This window comes from Euprymna scolopes, chromosome 23 (genome assembly GCF_053919585.1).
Source record: "Euprymna scolopes isolate OS-2025 chromosome 23, ASM5391958v1, whole genome shotgun sequence".
NCBI classification, from domain to species: Eukaryota; Metazoa; Mollusca; class Cephalopoda; order Sepiida; family Sepiolidae; genus Euprymna; species Euprymna scolopes.
This window is the reverse complement of record NC_136504.1, coordinates 87,408,037-87,432,484: the sequence shown is the minus strand read 5'-3', so window position 1 is coordinate 87,432,484 and position 24,448 is coordinate 87,408,037. Positions and strand designations below refer to the sequence as shown.

Sequence of the window (24,448 nt, the reverse complement as noted above, 5' to 3'; positions counted from 1 at the left end):
AAGTTCTAATTGAATCGTCCCCCTAAGTAATCCAAGTTTCAAAATTCCCACTGTTTACTATGCTAAAATCACAATGACTAATGTATACCTATTAACCCTTATCCTCGAGTGGCCTCTGGGCCTTGATAAGTGGTGACACCCTTGTAAAAAAAAAAAAAAAAAAAAAAAGATAGAAAGCTTAGAGAGGGATCTAAATTTGCATAGTTAAAGGGCTCAGATATATATATAAAAAAATAAGTTTTTGAAAAGTCATGGCAAATTATGATGACAAGGAATACAAATAAATAAATTTGCTATACGTCGCCAACAAATCCAGTCCTTTTAGGAGGTCGTGTCTATAGATAGTTTCTTAGATATCGGTCCACATTAATATAGGTGGGGGCTGATGATTTCGGGTAGGAGAAAGAGGACAGGGAAGAGGAAGGGGGGGGGGGGCTCTAAATCTTGACTGATATTTTTCTTTTAAATATTCAATCAAAACTTGTATATATCGTTAGTTATTATTCTCAAACCAGAAAATGTATTTAATTTAGTCTCATAGTATTCTATTCATTTTTTCATGAAGTATGTCTTAGTCATGTTTTGTTGAATAGTGGAAGCCCACTAAACACCTCATCAGAAACAATGCATTTTCCTTGAAAAAAAAAAAAAACAGTCGGAAAGTTTTTTCTTGGGAGTGAAAAAGGATTTTTGTGGAGAAAAATATAGATAAAAGGAAATGGAAATATTTAAAGTCCTTAAAAGTGTGTGTGTGTGTGTGTGTGTGTGTGTGTGTGTGTGTGTGTGTGTGTGTGTGTGCCTACAAAACCAAGGTTGACTTTGAGACTAGGCTACAATTTCCTGACCAGCAGTAATAATTATCACTTCCTACACAGATGATTGAATAAGCATGAAACACTAATTTTCTCTCTCTCTCTCTCTCTCTCTCTCTATATATATATATATATATATATATATATATATATATATATATATATGTGTGTGTGTGTGTGTGTGTGTGTGTGTGTGTGTGTGTGGAATAAGTTTGTTTTTAAAAGTTAACTTACTCCCAGATTGGGAACTATGGTATTTCACGCTTATTAAAGAAATTTATTAGTAGAACAAAATGGCAGTTTTATTTCAGGGCGAGGCAGGCATCACAGCTGTTAGATGTAGGGACCCATTCATATAACTAGGCAGAGGCAGATAACCAGTTACAGCAGTCGACATTTTCGCTTGTGGCAGAGAGCATCTCCGTTTGTAAATTAATCATCAGCTTTCTTATTTTGTTTTAATCCGAAATCAGTGAATAAATAGTTGAAATAATATGCATCTGTTTTTATTTCGACAAATGTTTTATATTTTATACATTTTTTTCTTCACCGGAAGTTTCGATTTTTAAGCCGCACATTCGTATTTTTTTTTCTTTTTCGACTTGTTTTGTCTGGCGTCGTTATTACGACGATTTATCGTTGATAAACTTATAAATTTTTATGAAGTTTAAATATTTCCCCCCACATAAAAAATATTTTAAAGGAGTTTTGCTTTTTAAATCTCGGTAATAGGGAGGAAAATGTCAACGTAGACGAGCGAAATAAACTTGCCGTAGATAACCGCAATAAAAGGTAAGATTATTATTCAATGATAATATATAACAACAATGTCCAAAGAAAAAAAAGCTTGCGTGTCATTAAATGTATTAAAATGAAAGTTTATTGTTGACAAATTAAATTTTAAATTCACAATTTAAAATTTAATTTATAAATTATCCAGTTTTAGATGAATGTGACCTGTGTTGATTATCTCACAATATTTATTTTTGGAAAAAAAAAAGTAGATGACAGGTGTCTATAAAGTGGGGGGTTAAATCAATAAACAAATGCGTTGAAAATTGATCCCCCACTTTTCAAACGCCATAGTTTTATTTTTTAAATCAATAAAAAGAAACTGTTTTTATAATTTTTTTTTTTTTAGAAAATATATGTATGTATCATTTGTATATTAATAAAAATGTGTGATCACCTCGCGTGCGTGTTTTGTCGTGACTACGTGACTTACCTTTATACGTTAAATAATATACTGTTATATGTTAAATAATATACTGTTAGCAAGGTCGTCCGGCGTTGCCCGGAGCATCAAAAAAAGAAGAGTCGGTATTTATTAGCTTCAGGCTGCAGCAGGATGTGGCACAAGGCCGAAGGTGAGGATCCATCTCCCTCCCCAGAGGTGGACACTCTAGTTGACGCCCAAAACAGCTGAGAATAATGGACCCATCGTCATTCTTCGGTAGGGCCGGTGTAGGCCCCGCCTACACTACAGAGGGTAGGCGATAATGTGTGAGACGGGGCACCGAAGCATACCTCATTCCACAAAAGAAGAATTTCTGACGGTTTTTGTCAACTTTTGTCTACAGAATAATGACATCATTCAAAGTTACCTTACTTTTTGAATAAACCCTTTCCATGACCGCCCACTGTCTATTTAGCAATTGGTTCAATATAATAAAAAATTGGGTACTCATGCACTTATTGATCCGTGCTGAAATACCAACGTTATTATTTAAAAAAAGCCATTCTTAACATGGGGAGGGGAGGGTGTTTTGTACCTATTCTGTACTTTAACCTCACAATTGAATTATAAAACATATAAAACTTTAATTAAACTTGGAAATACGATTAAAAAATAGCGCGGATCAGTAAGTGCATTAGCACCAACAATTAAGAAAGGGTACTTATTTAGAATTGCACTTCGTACTTGTACAGTTTAATCAAAACATTATCGAAAAAAGGGGGCTAGTGCAGAGAGTGATCCGATCCGCGCTGTTTTTTAAATCGTATTTCCAAGTTTAATTAAAGCTTTATGATATATTTTTTAATGAATTGTAAGGTTGAAGTATAGAATAGGTACAAAACACCCTCCCCTCCCCATGTTAAGAATGGCTTTTTGAATAATAAAGTTATTATTTACGTCCGGATCACTCTCTGCACTAGTACCGAAAAAAGTTTAAATTATACGTATCTGTTATGGAATGAAGTTCTCCAAAAAAATTTCACTTAATTTCATCAAGTAATTTTTTTTTTTTACAGCGAAAAAACAATTTGTTATTATAACGAGCAAAAGGTTCGATTTTTAGGAAGAAAAGCTTGTATTAAAAGATGGAGAGGGACTGTCGGCGTTTCTAAAATCCAAACAAAAATTTAAAAATTTAAAAAAATCCAAGATGTCTGCCTTCAACGTGCTGTCATAAAAACGTGTTTTTCCGCTGTAAAAAAAAACAAAAACAAAAAAGTACTCGATCAAATTAAGTGAAAAATGTTTTTCGAAGATCTTCAGTTCAAAACGGATATGTACAATATAACCTTTTTTCGATATTTTCATTTTTTTAATGTCTTGATTAAACTGTACAGGTACCTTACACTTATTTTGAAAAAAGAAAAAAAGCAATATATAGAAAATGTAGAAAAATCGGTGCTTGCGCACTTATTAAACCGAACTATTTTTAAATACTATTTAATTTAAATTGAAAATACTATTTAAATTAAATAGTATTTTCAATTTAAATTAAAGTTTTATGATACCTTTTTTTTGTTAGGTGAAAGTACAGTATAGTTACAAAACACCCTCCTCTCTCCATGTTAAGAATGGCTTTCTAAATGATAACGTTATTTCAGTATGGTTCAATGAGTGCATGCATAAGTACCAAAAAATCTTTATGACGTACGTACCCATCACGGAACGAGGATTTCATATTAAAAAAAAATGCAAATTGATCAGGTGCTCGTCTGAGCTCCAATCCCTCGTTCTCCCCCCCCCTCGTCAATCTTTCACGAGAAACACCCGTCTGTCTGAAACTACTGTCAATAATTTTCCCCACTCTTTATCTGTGCCTAAATCCAAACGTAGATTCCATGAGTAAAGCCTTTCTTAGAACTGCACGCCAGTGGAACTCTCTGCCGCTTGCCTGTTTCCCACCTGACTACAACTTGGACATCTTCAAGTCCAACATAAACAAACTCCTGACAAACCACCCCCTTAGGTAAGACACACTATCAAAACCCCCAATACTAATGATAACTACAATACTATCTCCTTGATTACTGTACATGCAATAACCCTTATCCCTGAGTGGCCGTCGGGCCTTGATAAGTGGTTACCCCATGTAAAAAAATTTTTTTTATTTATTTAAAATCAAATTTTATGATGTTCCGGATAAGAGAGCAGCCACTTGCCATATTTGTCTAGGATGCATTTAAATTCAAGGGCGGACAACTTAATTCGAATAATAAAATTTTTCTATTTTTCTATGAGTAAGAGATCATCAATGACTGCCAAAGATACTTAATTGCTAAAACTCGTAAAAGTTGACTTTCGTCAATAAAAAGACAAACTGCTTTATCAATTTATGTGATTCTTGGAATATGACATCTTCGTTCCATGACTAGTACATACACTTAAAGATTTTGGTACTAGTGCACTTATTGATCCGTGCTGAAATAACATTATTATTTAGAAAAGCATTCTTAACATGAGGAGGAGAGAGTGTTTTGTACCTATTCTGTACTTTAACCTTACAATTTAATAAAAACAGATATCAAAAAATAGCGCGGATCAATTACTAACACAAAGATTTTTCTGTATATTTTCAAAATAAATGTAATTCTACACACTGAAAAAAGAAAAAGAGTCATATGGCTGGCTGACTGTTTAGGAAGTTTATATGCGTCAGTGCACAAAACCCTTAATAAAATATTAATTTGAAACACAAAAGCATAGAATAATTAACCAACATCTGTTTTTAAAACAAAACAACAAAAAGGTTTATTTCGTAAGAAGTGGGACTGTGTCCGGGGTGGAAGAAATAATGTTTTTGGCTAATTTTTCAATATTTGTTGTCTAAAGTGTCGAGCTTCAAAATGATATTGATCTCGTGAAAATCTGTTACCTCTGTCGAAAGTTTTAGGCAGGCATACATACATACATACAAACAAACAGATAGGTGAGATTTATATAAAAGATTAATTGAACATATATTAAAATCAAAAAATTTGTGTATTATTTAGATTATTCGGACAACTGTTCACATTTTGGCTGGTATAACCCCCAACCTTCTTTAGATGTATTTTGTCGTACTCTGATATCTGTTGGAACTCTCATCTACTAATCCGGAAACTAATCTGTTCTTTCAATGTTTTCACATCATAGAAGCATTCTGTTCTGCATATATCTCCCTATATTGTCCAGAGGTCATCAGATTTGAACTTATCTTTAAGACTTACATTCCATATCCATTACACAGAATTCTTATATCATTTTTTTTGATGCGGTGCATGTCGTCAACCTGTGCTGGCCAGGTTTCACAATATGAGAAGCAATATTGTATGGCCTCCTTGTTTTCTATTACATAAACGCATTTAGTTTCTAATCATTGGCGCATTAAACTTGTTAGGTGATCTATTAAGCTTGAACGATTCCATATATGAAATGTAATGATTAGAACAAAGACATAAAAGTTAAACTTGATCCTATTGGTAGATCAAACCCATGATGAATGATCCAAAGATGATCTGTCGATTAATTCTTTATTTTTGCTAGTTCATCATTGTTTTGTACCACAAGACAGTCGTAGATGTTGGTTACTGTGTTTTCTTTAAATCAACAAAAATCATCACTAATGATGGTCTTCATCTGAGATTTTACCACCAGCTTTCGTAAAATGTTCAAGTCTAACTTTTTATTATCAAATCAGGCGGCCGGGAACAGAGACAAAATGTGTCACGTGGTTGGAAATATCTATTTTCAAATATCTATCTATATCTATATAGTTTTTTTCTCTGTGTGTGTTTGACTAGGGAAGGAGTTAAGGGAACCACCTCAAATTGACTAGTGCTAAGTAAAGAATTCAACAGAATCGCAAGAAAATACGAATTGTCATTGATAATCAGTAGTTCTTTTTATCAAAGTTAAATCGATGTTGACCATTCATGTTTACTTAATTACATCGCCATGATAAACAAAGTGAAAAAACGTTACTTAAAATTATTACATTTTCTTGAGGGTACTATTTAAGAAATACATGGTGTAAAGAGCTGACATTCGGATATAGCATTCTACAATGTGTATTGATTCGGCATGCAATATTCCAGATCTGTGTCTTTTTATAGTTTTTGTGATATGTGATTTTGAAATACGTATGTGTTTATGATATTTGATACTTTATTTCCGCCATCAAAATTGAACATATCAGCATTTTTATTGGCTTATAATGAAGTAAGTTGCAGCTGGAATTGTTTTTAAAAAATATGCATAATAATCGTTATGTATAGAATTATATTGAATGTTCATATTTACTGTCGTTTAATTGAGTTTTATTCGATGATACTTTAAAAAATTTCCATCAGTGCTATTATAAATGATGCAATGTTCATTTTTCACACCTCGAAAATGAAGGCTGAAATTGAATTAGAAATGATTGTACCTTTACTTCCTATTATCTTCTTATACTAAGAGTGATGAAAGCATCTTTTGCGACATTTTTACTCGTTACTTTTTTGTCGGTTGGTTCCAAAGTTGCAATGTTGTAATTTACACATGTTCGTGCTTTTTCATCTTCAGCAGGGTAATGTATCCTACTGATCCTGCTTCATTATCGTTAGTTAAAAGTATATTTAGATAGGATGAAAATCTTCTTTCCATTGATAACCTGAATTGTTCAAGAATTGTAAGAAGGATTCTGCTAAAGTCAGAAATACTAGAATTAGATTGAACAACTTTGGACAGAAATAACCTCAGAGCTAAATTTGTAGCTTTCATTGATATAATTGATGTTCTGTGACTTGTTTCTTTGGTGATTTCATCTTCCTTTCTGTCTCCACTGGGATCTTCCAACCACTCTGTTGTATTAGTTGAGATAAAAACAAAATGTAATAGGTCCTCAAACGTATCTCTCCATTGTATGGTATATCGATACTCTATGGCTAACTGGGATAGCTTCCATACGTTTATATCAGATCTACCTTTGCATTCCATGTTTAAAAAGGATATGTCCTCTATAGTACCAGACCTGGCGGAATGGTTAATTATAAGTATAGACCATTTTATACCCTCAAAAAGTTCCAGCAAAAACCTAACAGCCAGCCGTAGTTCTCTCCAGAATGTGCTGCTGCCAGTGCACACAGAAATCACCTTTTCTATTGCTTCCAACGTAATAGATATACTGAGATTAAAACTGCTTCCAGGACAGCTAGCAACCACTGTAAAAAAAGTAATAAAGAAGGCGGGAGAGTTGTATGCTCAGTCCGTCAAGTCCAAGGTAGCTGAGCAGCGGCTTGGTTCCCATCAGTTTCGGCAAATAGCAAACAGAATCCTGAACAGAAGCGTGTGCTCTATCCGAACAATCATCAATGGACTGGAGGTAATCTTGTCAGCGTCAAACAAAGCCAAACTCTTTGCCAAGATCTTTGCAGCTAATTCTACCCTTTACGATGAAGGCCGCCAACCCCCAGTATTTCCTTGTGTATCTGAAAACACGCTCTGCAACGTACAAATATCTGTACGTGATGTTGCCAAGCTAATCAAAAACCTTGATTCCAGTAAAACAACTGGCCCTGACGGCATTCCAATTATAGTGCTCAAAAAGCTTCAACCAGAACTAGCACTCATACTTACAAAGTTATTTAAGCATTGGCCTAAGGAGATATGCTTCCCAACACCTTGGAAAATCTCATCAGTATGCCTTGTATTTAAGAATTCAGGTGATCGCTCATCTCCCTCTCAGTATAGACCAATAAATCTCCTATGCATCATGAGTAAGCTGCTGGAATCTGTGCTGAATAGAGAAGTAGTCAACCGTCTCAGCAAAAATAACCTTCTTAGTGATATGCAATATGGTTTCCGTCCTGCTAAATCTACAGCAGACATACTTACAGTTATATCTCATAGGATTAGCAAATTTTTCGACGGAGGCTTCCTCTCTAGAGTAATTGCTCTTGACATATCTAAGGCCTTTGATAAGGTATGGCATAAAGATCTACTTCACAAGATCTCCAGCTATGGTATAGCTGGAAATGTTTTCTCAATTATTAAATCATTTTTCTCTGATAGGTTCATAAGAGTAGTGGTTGATAGGCAGAACTCAGAAACTGTCAATATTAATGCTGAGGTCCACCCTGGGCCCAACTGTCTTTCTGATCTACATCGATGATCTTCCAAACCACATCCTTACATCATTCATAGACATTTTTGCTGACGACACTACCAATAATGGTAGCGCATCAAAGACTGTAAACAACCAAGTTCTCTCTGATTCTCCCTCCTTTGATCTTGAGCATGTAGTATAATGGGGAAAAAAGTGGCTGGTTACTTTTAATACATCTAAAACCAAGCTTCTATCTTTACATCATCAATGCTCTGATACCCATCTGTCATCAATTGAAATGAATAGCTCTCGTCTTGGAAGACTTCATGTTTTGACAAACTTCTGGGCTTGACCTTTACTCCCGATCTGAACATGGAATACGTACATCAAGTCAGTTGCCAAGATTGCTGGGAAAATGGTGGGATCCTTCTACGGCTCCAGTAGATATCTCACTCCTGATGCAATTTTCTACCTTTATAAAAGCCAGGTACAGCCAACAATGGAGTTCTGTTGCCACATCTGGGCAGGAGCTGCTAGAAGCAGCTTATCCTGTCTTGACAAAATAAACTTTGTAGCTTAGTGGGAGATGCCCTTTTCTCTTCCCTGCAATCTCTTTCTCACAGAAGAGACGTTGCGAGCCTGTCTCTGCTTTATTGTTATTTTCATAATAAGTACTCATCTGAACTTCAATCTATGGTCCCCTCTCACCAAACTTTCACGAAAAACACTCGTCTAGCCAAAACCACTATCACCAATTTCCCCCCACTCTTTATCTGTGCCTAAACCTAAATGCAAATTCCATGAACAAAGTTTCTTTCTTAGAACTGCACACTTGTGGAATTCTCTTCCATTTGACTGCTTTCCAGCTGACTACAATCTGATTGTTTTCAAGTCCAACGTAAACAAGTTCTTGATGAACCATCTCCCTAAGGAATCCAATTTACAAAATTCCCACTACTTATGTTTACTACCCTATATTCACAATGACTAATGTACACCCATTAACCCTAATCCTCGAGTGGCCTCCAGGCCTTGATAAGTGGTGATTCATTTGTTAAAAAAAAAAAAATTGGACACAGGAACTAGATATTTTTTTGAACAAGTCCCCATTGGTAAGTTGTCAAGTTAAGGATCTTATCAACAGTGCACATCACAAGAGCTTTTCATTGTTCTTAATTTATTTTCAGCATATAATATGTTGAATTCCACCATGTAGTCACATCTTGAATGAGTTTGTTTGTCTAAATTAAGCTGATTCTGTATTTCAGTTAATTTGCTAATTGCTAATAGAAAGCAATTAAAGTGAGAGACTATTTTTGTTAGACGTAATGATTATTTTCACAGCCTGAGTTACGTATTATAGCTATTCTAAATCATATTCTCTGACACCAGCAACCATATTTGCTTTTGAATCCTGAAAAACTAAAAAAAAAACTTTATTAAATATTTTATACTAATCAAGAACATTGTGCAATTCTTCACTTATTCTTTATCTGTTTGTGTATCAGGGAATGGAACAACTCTAAGCACAACTCTGCACTGTTCAAAATCATTTGAAAGACAATGGCCTGTTGAACTCAAAAAAAGAACATTATCTGTTGTAGCTATCTAAATGTCTGTAGTCCATGAAATGCTGCTAATTTTAGCAAGAGACAGTTGAATTTTTGCTTTATTTTTGTAAATATATGGAAAATAATTTTGCAGTGAAGTACTTTTTGCAACAAGCCTAATAAATCCAATGTCAAATGTTACAGTATATGATTTAATATGAACAACAATCCTTTCAGATAACGGGTTTCTTGTGACTTATGGTCATTAATATCTCAAGCTTTCTTTTTGGCTAATATTGTTTCTGCTGGAGGCTCATAGTTGCTACCATTTGTTCCTAGAATGTCTGACCTTGAATATTCCTTGTGCTTCCTTTTCTTATTTGCAACTTTTGCTTCTTTTGAATGAACCTTTTTATGATGATTTAACATACTAGTCATTGTAAAAGTTTTTGCTGATTTGCCACCCTTTGACGTGATGGTTTGACATAACTTGCAAGCAGTTGGGATTGACATCAAAATATTTCCAGCAGAAACTGATTGCCATAAAGGTTGAAGGTTGTTAATATTTAGTTAAATTTTTATATACTTAAACTACTTACGTCTGATATTAAATTAGTAATTTATCTCAATAAAACATACATTATCTAAACCAGAAAAATAAAACATATATATGTAATGGTAGCAGAAGTCCGAAAATGAAGAATAAGAGTATGACTGATGAAGAATAATTTATTTTCAGTTCGCACATCGTCGCAATTTACTGTACAACATGAAAACTGAAAGATGAAATAATAATTTTCTTTGACAGTGATTTAAACTACAAAAAAATAATGTTAATTCGATAGGAAGAGAAAGGAGGAAAAATTTTCCATATACTTACATCTATTTGCCTAAAATTCAGTACAGTTGTAAAAGTCTGCATGTTAACAGCTTGCTATTTGATAATATGGTGTGGACAATGCATGTCTCTTTGATAAATTTTCACGGGCAAGCAAAAAAGGGAGTAAACATGTCTTCATTTACAATATAATTTAATTAATATTAGTATCATTTGTGACAACAAATTTTGCTGATAAATCGGAATTAGAAAACCTATTAATCTGCCTTTGACAATTTGGCCGATTAATTGGTAATCAGCCAATTTGGTAATCGGTACATGCATGTCAGCATTGATACAATGTGCTTCAAGTTCTGTCCATCAAATACTGCATTTATAAACAGATATTACATAGCTAATAAGCTTTTGAAGCAAACATTTCTGCCAAACCCTATCAAAAGCCATTGGTATATCATGAGCTATTGCTCTAGAAATAAAACCCCCATCAATAGATTCACTGATCCTGTGTGATATTATAATCAGCATATCAGCTGTTAATCTTGCAAGATGAAATCTATAATGTTTGTCACGGAGTAGATTGTTTTTGCTGAGGTAGCTGACAACTTTATTTATCATGTATAACATATTTATGATACACAGACTGATTTTTCTGTACTGAGATGCAGAAGACCGACCTCCAGTATTTTTAAATACTAAGCAATCTGATGAAGTTTTCTAAGGTGATCGGAAGCTTTTCTCTGTTAAGCAATGATTGAACAGCTTTGTAAAGAATAGGAGGTAGTTTCACTTGCAGATTTTTAATCACTACAATTGGAATATTGTCAGGACCTGGTATCAAGGTTCTTGATAACTTTGTCAAAATCCCAGACAGGTATATGGATATTGTTCAAAATGTTTTCAGTCATCAGGGAAATAAAGTAGGTAAACAGCCCTGATTGCAAGAGATGAAATTTTATGCAAATTTGTTTGGCTTTATTAAATATTGAGAAAATCACTTTTGATCCATTGATAAAAATAAACAACTTAAAAAAAGAAATATAAAAACATTTTTTAAAACAAAAATAAATAGAAGCCCCTTACATCTATATGGTAAAGTGTCTTGTTTCAGATGAATATATATATATATATATATATATATATATATATATATATATATATATATATATATATATATATATACGTTTTATTTTTTATTACCGTATCTTTCTGTTAAGTTACATTATTGTTTCAGCTACCCAGCCGTTTTTTTGGCCATCTGTAGCTTCCTCAGACTTTTACAGACTCTTTCTTCCGCCCTCCTCGCCCCCCCCCTGACCTCATTCACTCTTTCATCCCATAATAACGAACATTTCTGTAAAAGTCTGAGGAAGCTACAGACGGCCAAAAAAACGGCCAAGTAGCTGAAACAATAATGTAGCTTAACAGAAAGATACGGTAATAAAAAATAAAACGCATATTTGCTCTACAACAGTATTGAGCACTTTCTTCAGTTTTTATTAATTACCATTTCCACTAATATATATATAACAACAACAACAACAAACATTAAAACAAAAAAATATAAACTCAATATATAAGAACACTAATTTTAATACACAGCTGTTATTGATTCCTCAATAAAAGGTAGGTCACATTTATTTTTAAATTAACCTCACAGATCAATAAGTAAAAAAAAATAAACAATACATTTACAATATTCGTGTTTCATTAACAAAAAACAAATCCTATGTCAATCGACTTTGTACAATTTTTATGATTATACACATTTTCCACAGACTGAGAAACCTTTTATTATGACATGAATATTTATTAACTTCAAAAATTCATCTGAACAGTTTGAATGCAAAATGTGCAAATCCTATTTCTTTAAATTGAAAAATAAGGCATAAAACGAATATTTGAAATCTTGAATTCATATTAAAATGCTTATTTCAACCTATTTGTGCCCAAATTGTTTTTCGTTTATCACCAACAATCTTTTGTAAATACAAAATTATATTTGAACCAAGTTATTTTTAAAGATTTATTTGAATTTATAAGCTGAAGTCTTCATTTATTCTCTGGCACAGCTTGGACAGGTGTTTTTCATTTCAGTTGGGATACTTTCTCAACATTAAGTCTGACAGTGCCTTTGGTGTTTAGGTATAGTTCTGTTCAGGTGGTCCACCCTCCCAGACTTTACCTTCTCTTTGAGAAGGGAATAGTTTATTGCTAGCAGGTTAATTTATACCATACATGAAAATATGAGTTTGTAATCAGGACTACTTAACAAAAGCTTTGATTGAATAATACGGGGTGGCCTAAAAAGATTTATCATTTCTAAACCGCATTATTGACCTGATGCTACGTTGTGTTTCGTTGATATTTTACGATTTTAATCCTCGTATACCTAACAATGTTCACCCAACTTTTCATGCGTTTACTCCAGATATTTGAGAAGTTATGGTTTACAAGGTGAAGTGTGATCAGAGTTTTGCCCTCAAGAGTGCTGGCGTAAGCAGCAAGGTATTACATACGGGCCAGGCCGGGGCAATATTTAAATATAACAATAAAATGCAAACACAGGGGTATGGATGGGCATTTATGGATAGCAAATGCTTATCATAAGCAGATAAATCTTATGCATTAGGGGTATGTTCATAGGTCCCAGATTGGGTTCAATTTCCCTTTTTTATACAAAAAAGGTTTGAAACAACAATTATTTTCTGTGAGACAGGCGGATACAAAATAAACACAAAAATCAAACACAATAAGATTTGCCAGAGATAACGAAATAAACACTTTCAAATCATATAAAACTAAATTTATTAATGATAAGGGGAAAGAAAGATTTAACAAAAACAAATATATTCAAAGCTAATGGGGTTGGGGAATATTTTTAACATACTAACTGAAAGAGAATCCTATAACAGAAAGACAAAAGGTATACGGCAGCAACCGGTCCACACGAGGAAAAGTCCGATCTCCAGCTCGACAAAGAAAGAAAGTAAAGTTTTTTTTTTTGTACTTACAATTCAATTCTTTTCTTTTGACAATTTGCAGTGGCTACAGTTAATCCAAATAAATTCTCCTGTGAGGGAAGAAAGTTTCAATCACCAAATCCAGGCTTTCAACGCCGTGCGACACATTTCAGTTCCGCGTGGGAGACATAACTTCCAAACGATGACTTCGCAGATATTTTTGATTTGTTTCTTTTTTTTTTTTAAACATGCCTGTCGGCATCCGTTTTAGGTTATCCAGAATAGCTTTATCGAGGGATTAATTTAGATATCTTTTTTTTCTCCATCTTTGCCAACTTCGGAAATGTGACATATCGCTTTGGTTATCCAGAAACACGTTTTACACGGTCGGACTTTTGGTCAAAACTACCCGTACACGAGAGAATTATTTTTTCCTTTATTTTTTTCGCCCCTTGATTCTAAAAATAGAATTGACAAAATTCTGTTCTTTCCTTATTCTGCTTCTTGGGGCAACGAGGTCACCACGTACGCTGATTAAAGGATGACCTGCCACTTGCCTTCATATTGGAGGATGTGGGAGGTGTTTGGTGCTAACGTCGATTGAACGTTTTTCAACTCCCTCGTTCTCTATTTCTCTCTCTCTCCGTGGGTGATGAAATCCGTAGTGTTTTTTTTTTCTGCTTCCGAGATCGGATCGCAGTGTAGTAACTGTTCCGCCATCACACGTCACTCTCTCCGTCCTCAGCCAAGGAAAGAGAATCTCTCCAGACTGATTTTAATACTGGGTTTTGGTGGATTCTCGTTCAGTCAGAACATGCCAATCAAATACCTACTCTATACTACCAACATAATAATAAAACAGTATTTGATGTCGAAGTGGCTGTTTGTAACAAAGGATATTGTCAAATAGTTCAACATGTGTTGCAAAACTGCTTACAATATCTGGAAACAACATGAACAGTCATGCACAACCTCAAGTAAACCAATTCCAGTAAGAAAGCAGTTAATTTGCATCAAAAGTGTTATTTTTGCAGTGAAAAAGCGGATTGACCGAATTCTGAAAAGATGTGCTAGAAGAATTTAAAAATAGAGGATTATTTCAAAGTCTGCAATGCAAAAGCTAATGGAGGATCTAAAGTTAACTTCATACAAAAAACAATTTAGACAGCTAATTTCAGAGACTTCAATGAAAAAAATGGCTGAACAACACACGAATGTTGTAGGAGATCAAACATTCTCAAGACAAGGTTTTCATTTGGTCCGGCGTGAAGATGATCTGATTAAGACTTTGACAAACAGGCAGAGTTATAGTTTATGCTCGTAGCTCTGTGGACTTGTCTGTAAATGTTAAGAGCCATTTGAAACACCAAAAGCCTACTTTTGTCATGATTTGGTCTGCTTTGGTTGTCATTGATGAAGGAATCAAACTCAACAACCAAATTTATTTGAATATGTTGCAGAATAAAGTCCTTCCTTGGCTCAATGAATCACTTGGAACTTATTTCATCTTCATTAAAGAGGAACTGCCAGTTCACGTGACTAATGTGACTCAAAGTTGATGTACAAACCACTTTCAAGGCTTTTAGGACAAAGTAATATGACTGCTCTCAAGTCTCAACATCAATTGTATGGACTTTGCAATCTCGTTCATCTTAAAAACTATGTTTCAACTTGAACGTGTCTCAATCTGAACTCATTGAACGTAGCTGTTTGTTCTGTTTTGGGCCAAGTTAGATAAGGAAGTGGTGTGATGTTCTTATGTTTTAGTGACAAATTATTTTAAGGAAATGATCAAAACAAAAGGTGTCTATTTTGAACTTTGGTATGTTACTTTGGTTCTGAATATACTTCTAAATGATTCTGTTAATGCATTTTCTCATTATCCTTTTCATTTTCTTTAAAATCTATCTTTTTTTTCTGTGGGTAGATTTTTTTTCAGTCACCCTGTAGATGAAATTGATTGTAAACGTCCATTCTAGATTATTTTCATAATGTATTGAAAACTGAGACATTAGTTTGTCAATTTACATCAGACAGTAGGTGTAATATATGAAATACACTCCAATCTTTATGATTGACTGTAGATATCTCTGAAAAGTACAAATATTGATGACATATGATTAATTATCCTTTTGTCACCTTGGTGATACTATTGAAGCAAAGAGTGGAGCAGGTAGTAGGGTGATTACAAAAGTTAGGAATAGATAGTTAACTTCAAGAAGCTTTTGCCATTAGCTACCACTATTGATCATGGGAAGAAGTGTAATGCTGTATGGAAATGAAACCTGGTCACCCACTCAACTAATTTAATCATTGGTATGTAACATTGCTTTTTTTGCCAGTACTTTTAAATTACACCATTGACTGGATCATCTCAAATTTCTTAACAGTTTTTTTGGGTGATTGTTCCTATTTACTTGCCTCTCAATTAGGGCAGAGTTGGACATGAGGTCGGTTTTTAATGTGGGGAAAATTCAGCTCCCACAAAGAGGTACTCTGGAAAGGAACAAAAATAAAAATTGTCTCAGTCATGAAGGATTTCTTCTCCACTGAGTAAGTATAGAAAAAGTGAAGTGTAGCATCAGAACAGATACTACACTGTGATCTTGATCCAAAGAAGACTAATGTTGATCATAAATTTGTTGTCAAGAACTGACACTAGACAGATCATATTGCGTTACTCTGTGAAAATTTTGTTGACGTTTATTAATCACCCTTTCAGTATATAGGGCCCCGGAAGCAGGATAGTTTTTTACTCTAATAATTTAATTTCCTCAAACTGCTTGCTTTTTAAATTCCTTCTCTACTCCATTTCTCTGCCTATACCAACATGCAAAAATTCAAATGTAATGTGAATAAATATCATTACACAACTCCTTGCTTACTTTGCCCCTTAATTCACAGTAACCTTTTAGGTTTTTGTGGAAAGTTGTCTTGCTTCAGGTGAATAGAAATGTTATATTCTGAGCTCCAAATCTTTTGTAAATTCTTTTTACTTTTGTAATATTTTCGATAACAAATAAAGCATACGTGCATCGTGTTCATATGAAGTCTTTTTATTTTCTTTGTCATTGTTTGATGAGTAGCCATTGATCGTCTCATCTCTTTGACGAAAACAAATAAAATTCTTTTCATGGAGAAAAACACAAGGAGACGTTCGCTAAGTTTTCAAGGTTTTATTTGAAGAGAATAGACTTATGAGAGAGAAAGATTAATGCTATCTTAGCTAATTGTGTTCTTCTTAACATTAATTTTTTAACTTACTGAAATGAATGATGCAGACAGACAGGCACTTTAGATGATAAGTTTCCTATATTGTTGATGGTATCTTGTTCGCACAGCTTCCCAGAGAGACTGTGATGAAAATCTGAGTTTTCATCTCGGCTTAAAAGCGTAATATCATTCTTCATTGTCTCTGTTTACTTTTATAGCATTTTACCTTCTGCCTCAAATTTATGTCACCTGTCTCTAGGAATGATTCTGTTTGCATATTAAGGTTATTATGACCTTCACTAAATATGACTTTTGTCAAAATTTTTCTAATTTAATCACTAATGATGTAGGGTTCATAATATGTAACACTGTTGATAAAATTGGAAAGAAACAAATAAATAGTTGATTTTTTTACTCTTGTTAGATGGGACACAAAATCTCTTGAACGTTTATTCATAATCCAAATATTATCCTTTTGCAGGCAAACAAGTCGTATTTCAGATACATCTATAAATATAAATCTCACCTGTCTGTTTAAATGTATGTATGTATGTATGTTTGTATATCTGCCTAAAACTTTCAACAGAGGCGACAGATTTTCATGAGATCGGTATTATTTTGAAGCTCGACCCTTTGGATGACAAATGGCCAAAAACATCTATTCCTTTACCCTCAACTGGGCACTTTTCTACCAGGAGGGGTCGCTTTTTTTGCCGAAATTTTCAAAAGTCATCCCCTCTTTTTGATTGTCTAGCCTTAAATTTAAAGCTACGTCACTTCTGGTTTTGCATCACATTTTTTTTTTTTTTTCACATTCTTTTCCTCCTTTGCATTATGGGTTGCTGACTTTTTTTTTTTTTTTTCTCAACACACACCTCCAAACACCTGGGCAATACTAGGTACCCAGGCTAGTCTATACTATAAATCTCACCTGTCTGTTTAAATGTATGTATGTCTAAAACTTTCGACAAAGGCAACAGATTTTCACGAAATCAGTATCATTTTGAAGCTCGACCCTTCGGACTACAAATATCGAAAAATTGGCTAAAAACATTAATTTCTTCACCCTCAATTGGGCACTTTTCTACAGGGAGGGGTTGCTTTTTTCATTGATATTTTCAAGTCATCCCTCTTTTCAATTGACTCGCCTTAATTTAAACCATTGCCACTTCCGGTTTGGCAATGGACACAATGGCAAAGATGTACTGTTTTTTTTACGTTCTTTTCCTCCTTCATGGTATTGGTTCGAGCCTGCCTGCTACCGCTTTCCTTCTTTTTTTTTTTTTGCTCAACGCAACCTCCAAACATCTGGGCAACCCCGGGCATCCAGGCTAGTAAATTATGAAATGAAAGTAAAAAGAACAGTACGGTTCAGTTTTAATATGCTGACATTAACTGCATTTTATTTTTGTTTCAGGGATTTTTTTTTTGTGATGACCTCTTTTCTGTAAGACCATGGCACAAGAGCCATCTGCTATGAAAGAACGAACAACGTCTGTCTTGTTGCGAAGGGGCTCTTCAAACAAGATTCCACTAAAGGAGAAATTTGTTCAGATCTATGAAGCATTTTTTCAGGTAAACAATTATTTTTTGCTTTTCAGTTTTGGATAAACTACCACATGTGGCTAAATTTTTAAAAGCTGTTGATAAACAGTCATTTTTAAGTGAAAATCTTTTTAAAGGTTGAAGGTTCAATTCTTGCTGCAGGTGATAATAATATAATAGTTAACACTTCTACCAAGTCATGGCTGACAACATGAACAGTCTACTTTGATGGATTAAATAAAGGGTTCAATTTGAAATTCCACCCAGGGTTTTTACTTTGACATAAAGGTTTTCAAGTTTAAAAATATTCACCTAAAGATCGACTTAAACGTTAAATTGATAACTACGATGAGAATAAGAGTTTAAATAATCCAAATTTATTTATTTATTTTTTTTTGATACTGTTTTGTGGTCCAATAAACAACCACAATAATATGTACTGTTTATTTCATGATGATGATGATTTTTGTTGTTGAGCATCATTCATTTCGTATAAATCAGATGAGTATTGTCGGCATTCATTTTGCTGATATCTTTCTAAAAAGACATTAAGTACTTACGGGACGGATCACATGATAGGTGCCAACATCTTTAAATGAAAGTGTTTCTGTGGAACAAACTAGATTCGAACTTGGTGCACCCAGGTCGACAGTCCATATCATCAACCACTTGACCAACATCACTTCCATAGCATAGCTAAAGATAAGATGGAACTCCAGAAATCAGTTCTCTCTGTATAGTCAGTGCCTGCCAGCTGAACCAACTTGTCTTGCTGTCTTATATTTTTGTGTTACTAAATTCTTATGATTCAGGGCTCTATGGATAAATTTGTCTTAAGTTGACCTTTAACAACTAAATATTTTTGTTTACTAGCCAAATAGAAAAGTTACTAGCCAAATCCACATGAATTTTGGAATATGACACCTTCGTTCCATGACGAGTTCATACATCATAAAGATTTTTCTGATTTTTTTAATAAGTGTAATTCTAAATATGCATTGAATTTTATGTTGAGATTAGAAAGTTATAAAGATCTACATTTCTTCAGACATTTTTTTGAACAAACTTCATTAAAAAAAAAGAGTATTATTGTTCTATTAAACCTTTTATTGTTTAAATAGTTTGACTTTGCTTGATTTATTAAAAAAAAAAAGTTGCAAAAAAGTTTTCACTCAGTAATGAGCTTTGGAAGATTGTTGGTGAAAAAAAAACAACAATCGCCACTTCGAAAAATCAATCGCAAATGCGACTGTTTCACTCACAATGTAGAGCCCTGTGGTTCCTATTCTATTTGACAAAACTGTGAAAAATTGATTTATTTGTATTAATCAGACTAATGTTTTCATCTTGAATGTTATTTGCGCAACGTTTCGGTTAATGTAACTGCCAAACTTCTTCATATGTAGAAGTCGCCATGTTTGATATTGGTTAAGGAGACAACATAATACTGTCAAGGTTTTGTGTTTAAGTTTTGCACTTGACACATCCAGGTTATCAGTTCATATCATTAACCACTTAACCACCATCACCTAATAATAATAATGATGATGATGATTTACTGGCGAAAATGTAACTTGTTGAGTCACCTATTGAGTAGCTCAGGTTAGATTGTTTAAATCAGGAAAAAGTGAGCTTGCAAAGCCATTTAAATGTTAAAAGATACAGATGTGATATAAAATTAGTCTCTTTCTCTTTACTAGATATCCCCCATTTCTTTTTTGTCTGTTCCCTTCTCCGGTCATTGGTTAAATAGTATTATTACTGATGATGATATTTTCTTTTGTTAATAATATACTGTTTCAATCTTTAATTTCATAGTTTTATTACCTTTGACTGTTAATACAAATAGAGAGAGATGGAAATGAGAGTGATAGCATATAAAATGAGAGGGGAGAAGGGTGTCAACCAGAGTGAACAGTGTCAGTGTGATCAACAGACATTTAATAAGAGATGTGTCACTTGCCGAGTTAATTGCAAATTACAGTTCAGTAGAATATTAAAAGAAGATTTGTTCCAACATAACTCAATCCTAAAACTATGAAATATTTTAACATGTATTTCGTATAGTTTAAGTATGTCTATCTATCTATCTATCTATAAAAGTGAAATTGTCTGTGTGTCTACATTTCCCTACCAAATTACTCTCTCAATTTTCAGTCTACAGACTCGAGATTTGACATGAAGAGTATTAATATTTGGGAAAATCTTTTTAATCGTTTTTCAGCCAGAAATTTGGCTGTCAAGGGGTCAAAGTTCAACGATTTGATCTTTGAAAACTCTACCAAACTCCTTCATGAATTTTGGGTCTAACCACTTAAAATTTTAGATGGAGGTTTCTTGGACATGGATTAAACTTTTTAACTTGATTTCAGCAAACAGTAAATGTTCAGGGTCAAAATTAGGGTCAAAGTTAAAAAAAATTTGATCTCTCAGCCAATTTTTGGTCTAAACATTTGAAATTTCACATAAAGTGTATTTAGACATAGAGCAAGCTTTTTAATCGGTTTTTGGCCAAAAATTTGTCTACCAAATAGTCAAAGTTCAAAAGATTTGACCTTTGTGGTGTCTAGCAAACTATTCAGCCAATTTTGTGTCTAAACGTTTGAAATTTTACATAAAGGGTATTCAGACATGCTGCAAGCTTTTTAAACAGTTTTTGGGTGAAAATTTGGCTGCCAAGAGGTCAAAGTTGAAAGAGTTGACCATTGCAGACTCTACCAAACTCCTCTGCCAATTTTGTATCTCAACACTTGAAATTTTAGATGTAGGGTACCTGGACATAAGTCAAACATTTTAATATATATATATGCACATAAAGTTATGAACAGTGCATAGAGCCCAAGCAAAGCTGGTCTGAACTTGCCATGAAAATAACGATAAAACAAAGACAGGCTTGCAACGTCTTTTCTGTAGGAGAGAGGTTGCAGGTAAGAGAAAAGGGCATCCCCCATTAAGCTATGAAGTTTATTTTGAACTCTGTCAAGGCAGAATAAGCTGCTTCTAGCAGCTCCTTTTTTTTTGTGTTAAATCTATCATGTTTCTACGTGTGTGTTGGTGCATTTTTTTTTTCTCGGGGGGGGGGGATTCTGTTACCAGCTATACTTCAGGTTAATGGTAAAGATTGGACACTGGGATTTCAGCCTCCCAGAAAGCATCCGGCCCCTGACTAAGAGAATCAACATGATAAAGTGGATATGATGATGATGATGATGATTTTCTACCCAGTTTTCACTTGGCAATCTTCACTTAAATGACAAAGCCATGATCAGTTAAATATGCAATGTTGAATCTGATCAGACCTCGCATATCAGCTTTTTTTTCAGGTTGAATATAGCAAAGTTTGATCAGCGTGTGACCCAACCACCTATGGTAGTCAAATTTTACATTATTAACGGTTATAATAGAGCTAAGCCCGGGCAGTTCTCGATTGTCTTTCTGACTCTATTTATTTGGTCAATGATGTAAACAAAACCATAGAAAAATGGCTTCAGTTAGCAGATTTTGGATTGATAATGATATCGTGATACTAACATTGTTTTGCTAAGAAAACAATGTATTTCGAGAGATGGATGTGAAAAAGTTGTTTAGAAATATATGCCAATGTTGAATACTGCCGTCAACTCTTCTCTCTCGCAAGCTGAGTACTTTTGTTATATATGGTACTTACACAAAAATAGAATTGTGGCTTGCTAAAACCCTCTGCTGCTGGGCATTCATCGCTTTGATACTATCATTGACAAAGGTCTTCCCCGTATCCCCATATCTGCAGACTTGGTGACAACATTAAAAAGAAAGAAGAAACAAACTCACATGTTTGTGTCTGTCATTATCCCATCACTATTGAGTTTTACAAAAAATAAAAAGGGTATTTCTTTGGATAGTCTTTGGGCGTCACAATTCAAACATCCATACACACATTTACACTTTTTTATACCATTGTATTATAATTGACTTGTAATTAGATCGTTGACCTGTGTTACTATAACCTATAGTTGTAGAAACTTATCAATGGCTTCTTTGGTGCTTTTCTTGATTCCTGTATAGAGTAATATATATGCCTTTAGTTGCAGCGGCTAACCCTAAGTCCAAGTGATGGTACATGGAAATTAACCTAATCATGTTTTGTTACCTTTAGACTACAGATGATCAATTACATCACCCATGGACACCCGGAAGAAGAGAACAAAGAAAGCTGAAGTGACCAATGAACCCTGTTACTGTGTAGATGATCAAGGCCAAGCTGTTGCGCTGTGAGAGTTGTTCTGGATGACTAGAAAAACTTTTGGGGTGTTACGTGATCAAAAAGCCTAAAACAAACTCATATACCAGTCAACCTCCTCTCGGTGGGGCACGTCTTGTTATATTTGACGCTGGTGTGACTCTCTTGGGTTTCATCAGGTTTTAAGCTCCTCACTATCTATTGGCTATGTTGATTTGGCTATAAAAATGCATGAATCTTGGTATGGAAGACTGGAGGAAGATGGGATGATCACAGTAAGTAGTATTGCAGGCTGGTATTAAGCAAAACAAACAGTGGTATAATTAACAAAAAGTGATTTAGCAAAAACAAGTTGCAGAAATACATGTCATAATTATGGGGGCTATGACTATGGTGAATCATATCAATGTTTATGGGTAGATTACCTTTTGTCATAAAACAAAGAAAAATTGGATGCAAGGTATCAACCAAGATTTTCAACAATAGAATTTTAACAGAATCGACCAACAAGGCTGATAAACTTGGAGATTAGGATTGCAAATTGGCAGAAATCATTGGACCCTAGCTTTAGAAAAAGAAAGAAGATAATGTCTATATAATAATTATTATGATGATGACTTCAGTAATGATTGGCAACTGTACCTCCCTTCCCCTTCTTTCAGACGATCCTTTCATGAAGTTGAACATCCCCCATTTTGTACTTGTAACTATTACACCACCTACTAATCTAATTATTTTTTTATAAAATTTTGACTGTTTTCTCAGTGTGATTTTTCTCTTATTCAGGGAGAAGACCCTTCCACTGGTAATGCAAACTTTTGGGATGAATTATTTCTCTTAAAGGTAAGTTTTTGTGTTTTGCTTCCCATTTTAAAGTATTAGATTTTAAATTAAAACTTTGATCAATTTTTTTGATGTGAATGTTTGAAAACTGTAATAGCCAATGCTCAGCTGTCTGACCCATTCAGCAAGAGCTATTATATAACAGAAGGCCATTATTTGATTAGAAAAGTTTGAATGACATTTAGGAGTTGAAGGTGAGCTCAGTAAAACAGGAATAATATGAATTCCAGGAGAGAAGGAATTTTCTCGCACAGTGTAGCTAGGTGTAAAGAGACAAGCTCTCTATCTGTCAATCTTATATATACACACAACCTGGTACTTTAGTGTTGGATTTTCTCTGTGGCTATTACTGTCTGATTAATAAACGTTGTTATAAACTGACATCAAAATCTGATTTTGTCTACAAATAATCTGATGACAACAATGCATATATACTGGTTTATATATGCCCCAAACAAATTTGCACAAGTTTGGAGTCAAATAATGAATAATTTTTTTTCTAAATTTTACATATTATTCATCAAGAATATACCAACTTTGTGTATGCTTGTTTTGTAGTTTGGACTTTTAGCTGGACATACTCACACTGACCTTTATATAATATAGTAATACACACGGACGAAAAAAACGCTTAAAATGGTTAAAAAAACAAAATAAACTTTTGTAGATATATAGCTTGCATGCACTTTTATTCATTGCATTAGTTTTGAACAACGAATTAAAACAATGTTTTACTGCGAACAGCCACAAATGTTTTTTCCAAATCAAAAGATGTATGAAGATCTCTTTTGTATTACTATACACATAAATTTGAAAAAGTTGTCAAAAAACAAATATATAACAAATAAATGTTATCAAAGGCAAGATAAGTTACTTTTCTACCTAACTGGATATGTTTTTAGTGTTTATATTTAATGTAACACGTTTATTCAGCTCGAAAAACAGTGTTTACCGATGTATTGGAAAATTTAAAATGGTGGCCGACTCTCTCTTTGAGCTGATAAGTTTGGGAAAATGAGTTATAAATAAAAAACTATACAAAATACTGTTAGAAACTCGCTCAATACATGTTACTGTGACATAGGCAGATATATATTCAGCGGGTTTTAACAGTATTTTGACTAGTTTTTTATTTTTAACTCATTTTTCCAAACTTACCATATGAAA

At 33.8% G+C, this 24,448-nt stretch overlaps 1 protein-coding gene across 2 annotated transcripts in view; it reads left to right on the top strand.

Moving 5' to 3' along the window:
* Positions 1 to 1,204: 1,204 nt before the first annotated feature.
* The window catches only part of LOC145246045 (armadillo-like helical domain-containing protein 3), a 148,580-nt gene continuing 125,336 nt past the window's right edge, over positions 1,205 to 24,448 (top strand). For both annotated transcript variants that reach the window (XM_080107884.1, XM_080107883.1), the window contains exons 1-3: positions 1,205 to 1,604; positions 18,092 to 18,249; positions 23,225 to 23,281. In XM_080107884.1, the coding sequence (XP_079964010.1) occupies positions 18,130 to 18,249; positions 23,225 to 23,281 (177 nt within the window). In that variant the 5' untranslated portion in view covers positions 1,205 to 1,604; positions 18,092 to 18,129. The remainder of the gene's footprint in view (positions 1,605 to 18,091; positions 18,250 to 23,224; positions 23,282 to 24,448) is intronic.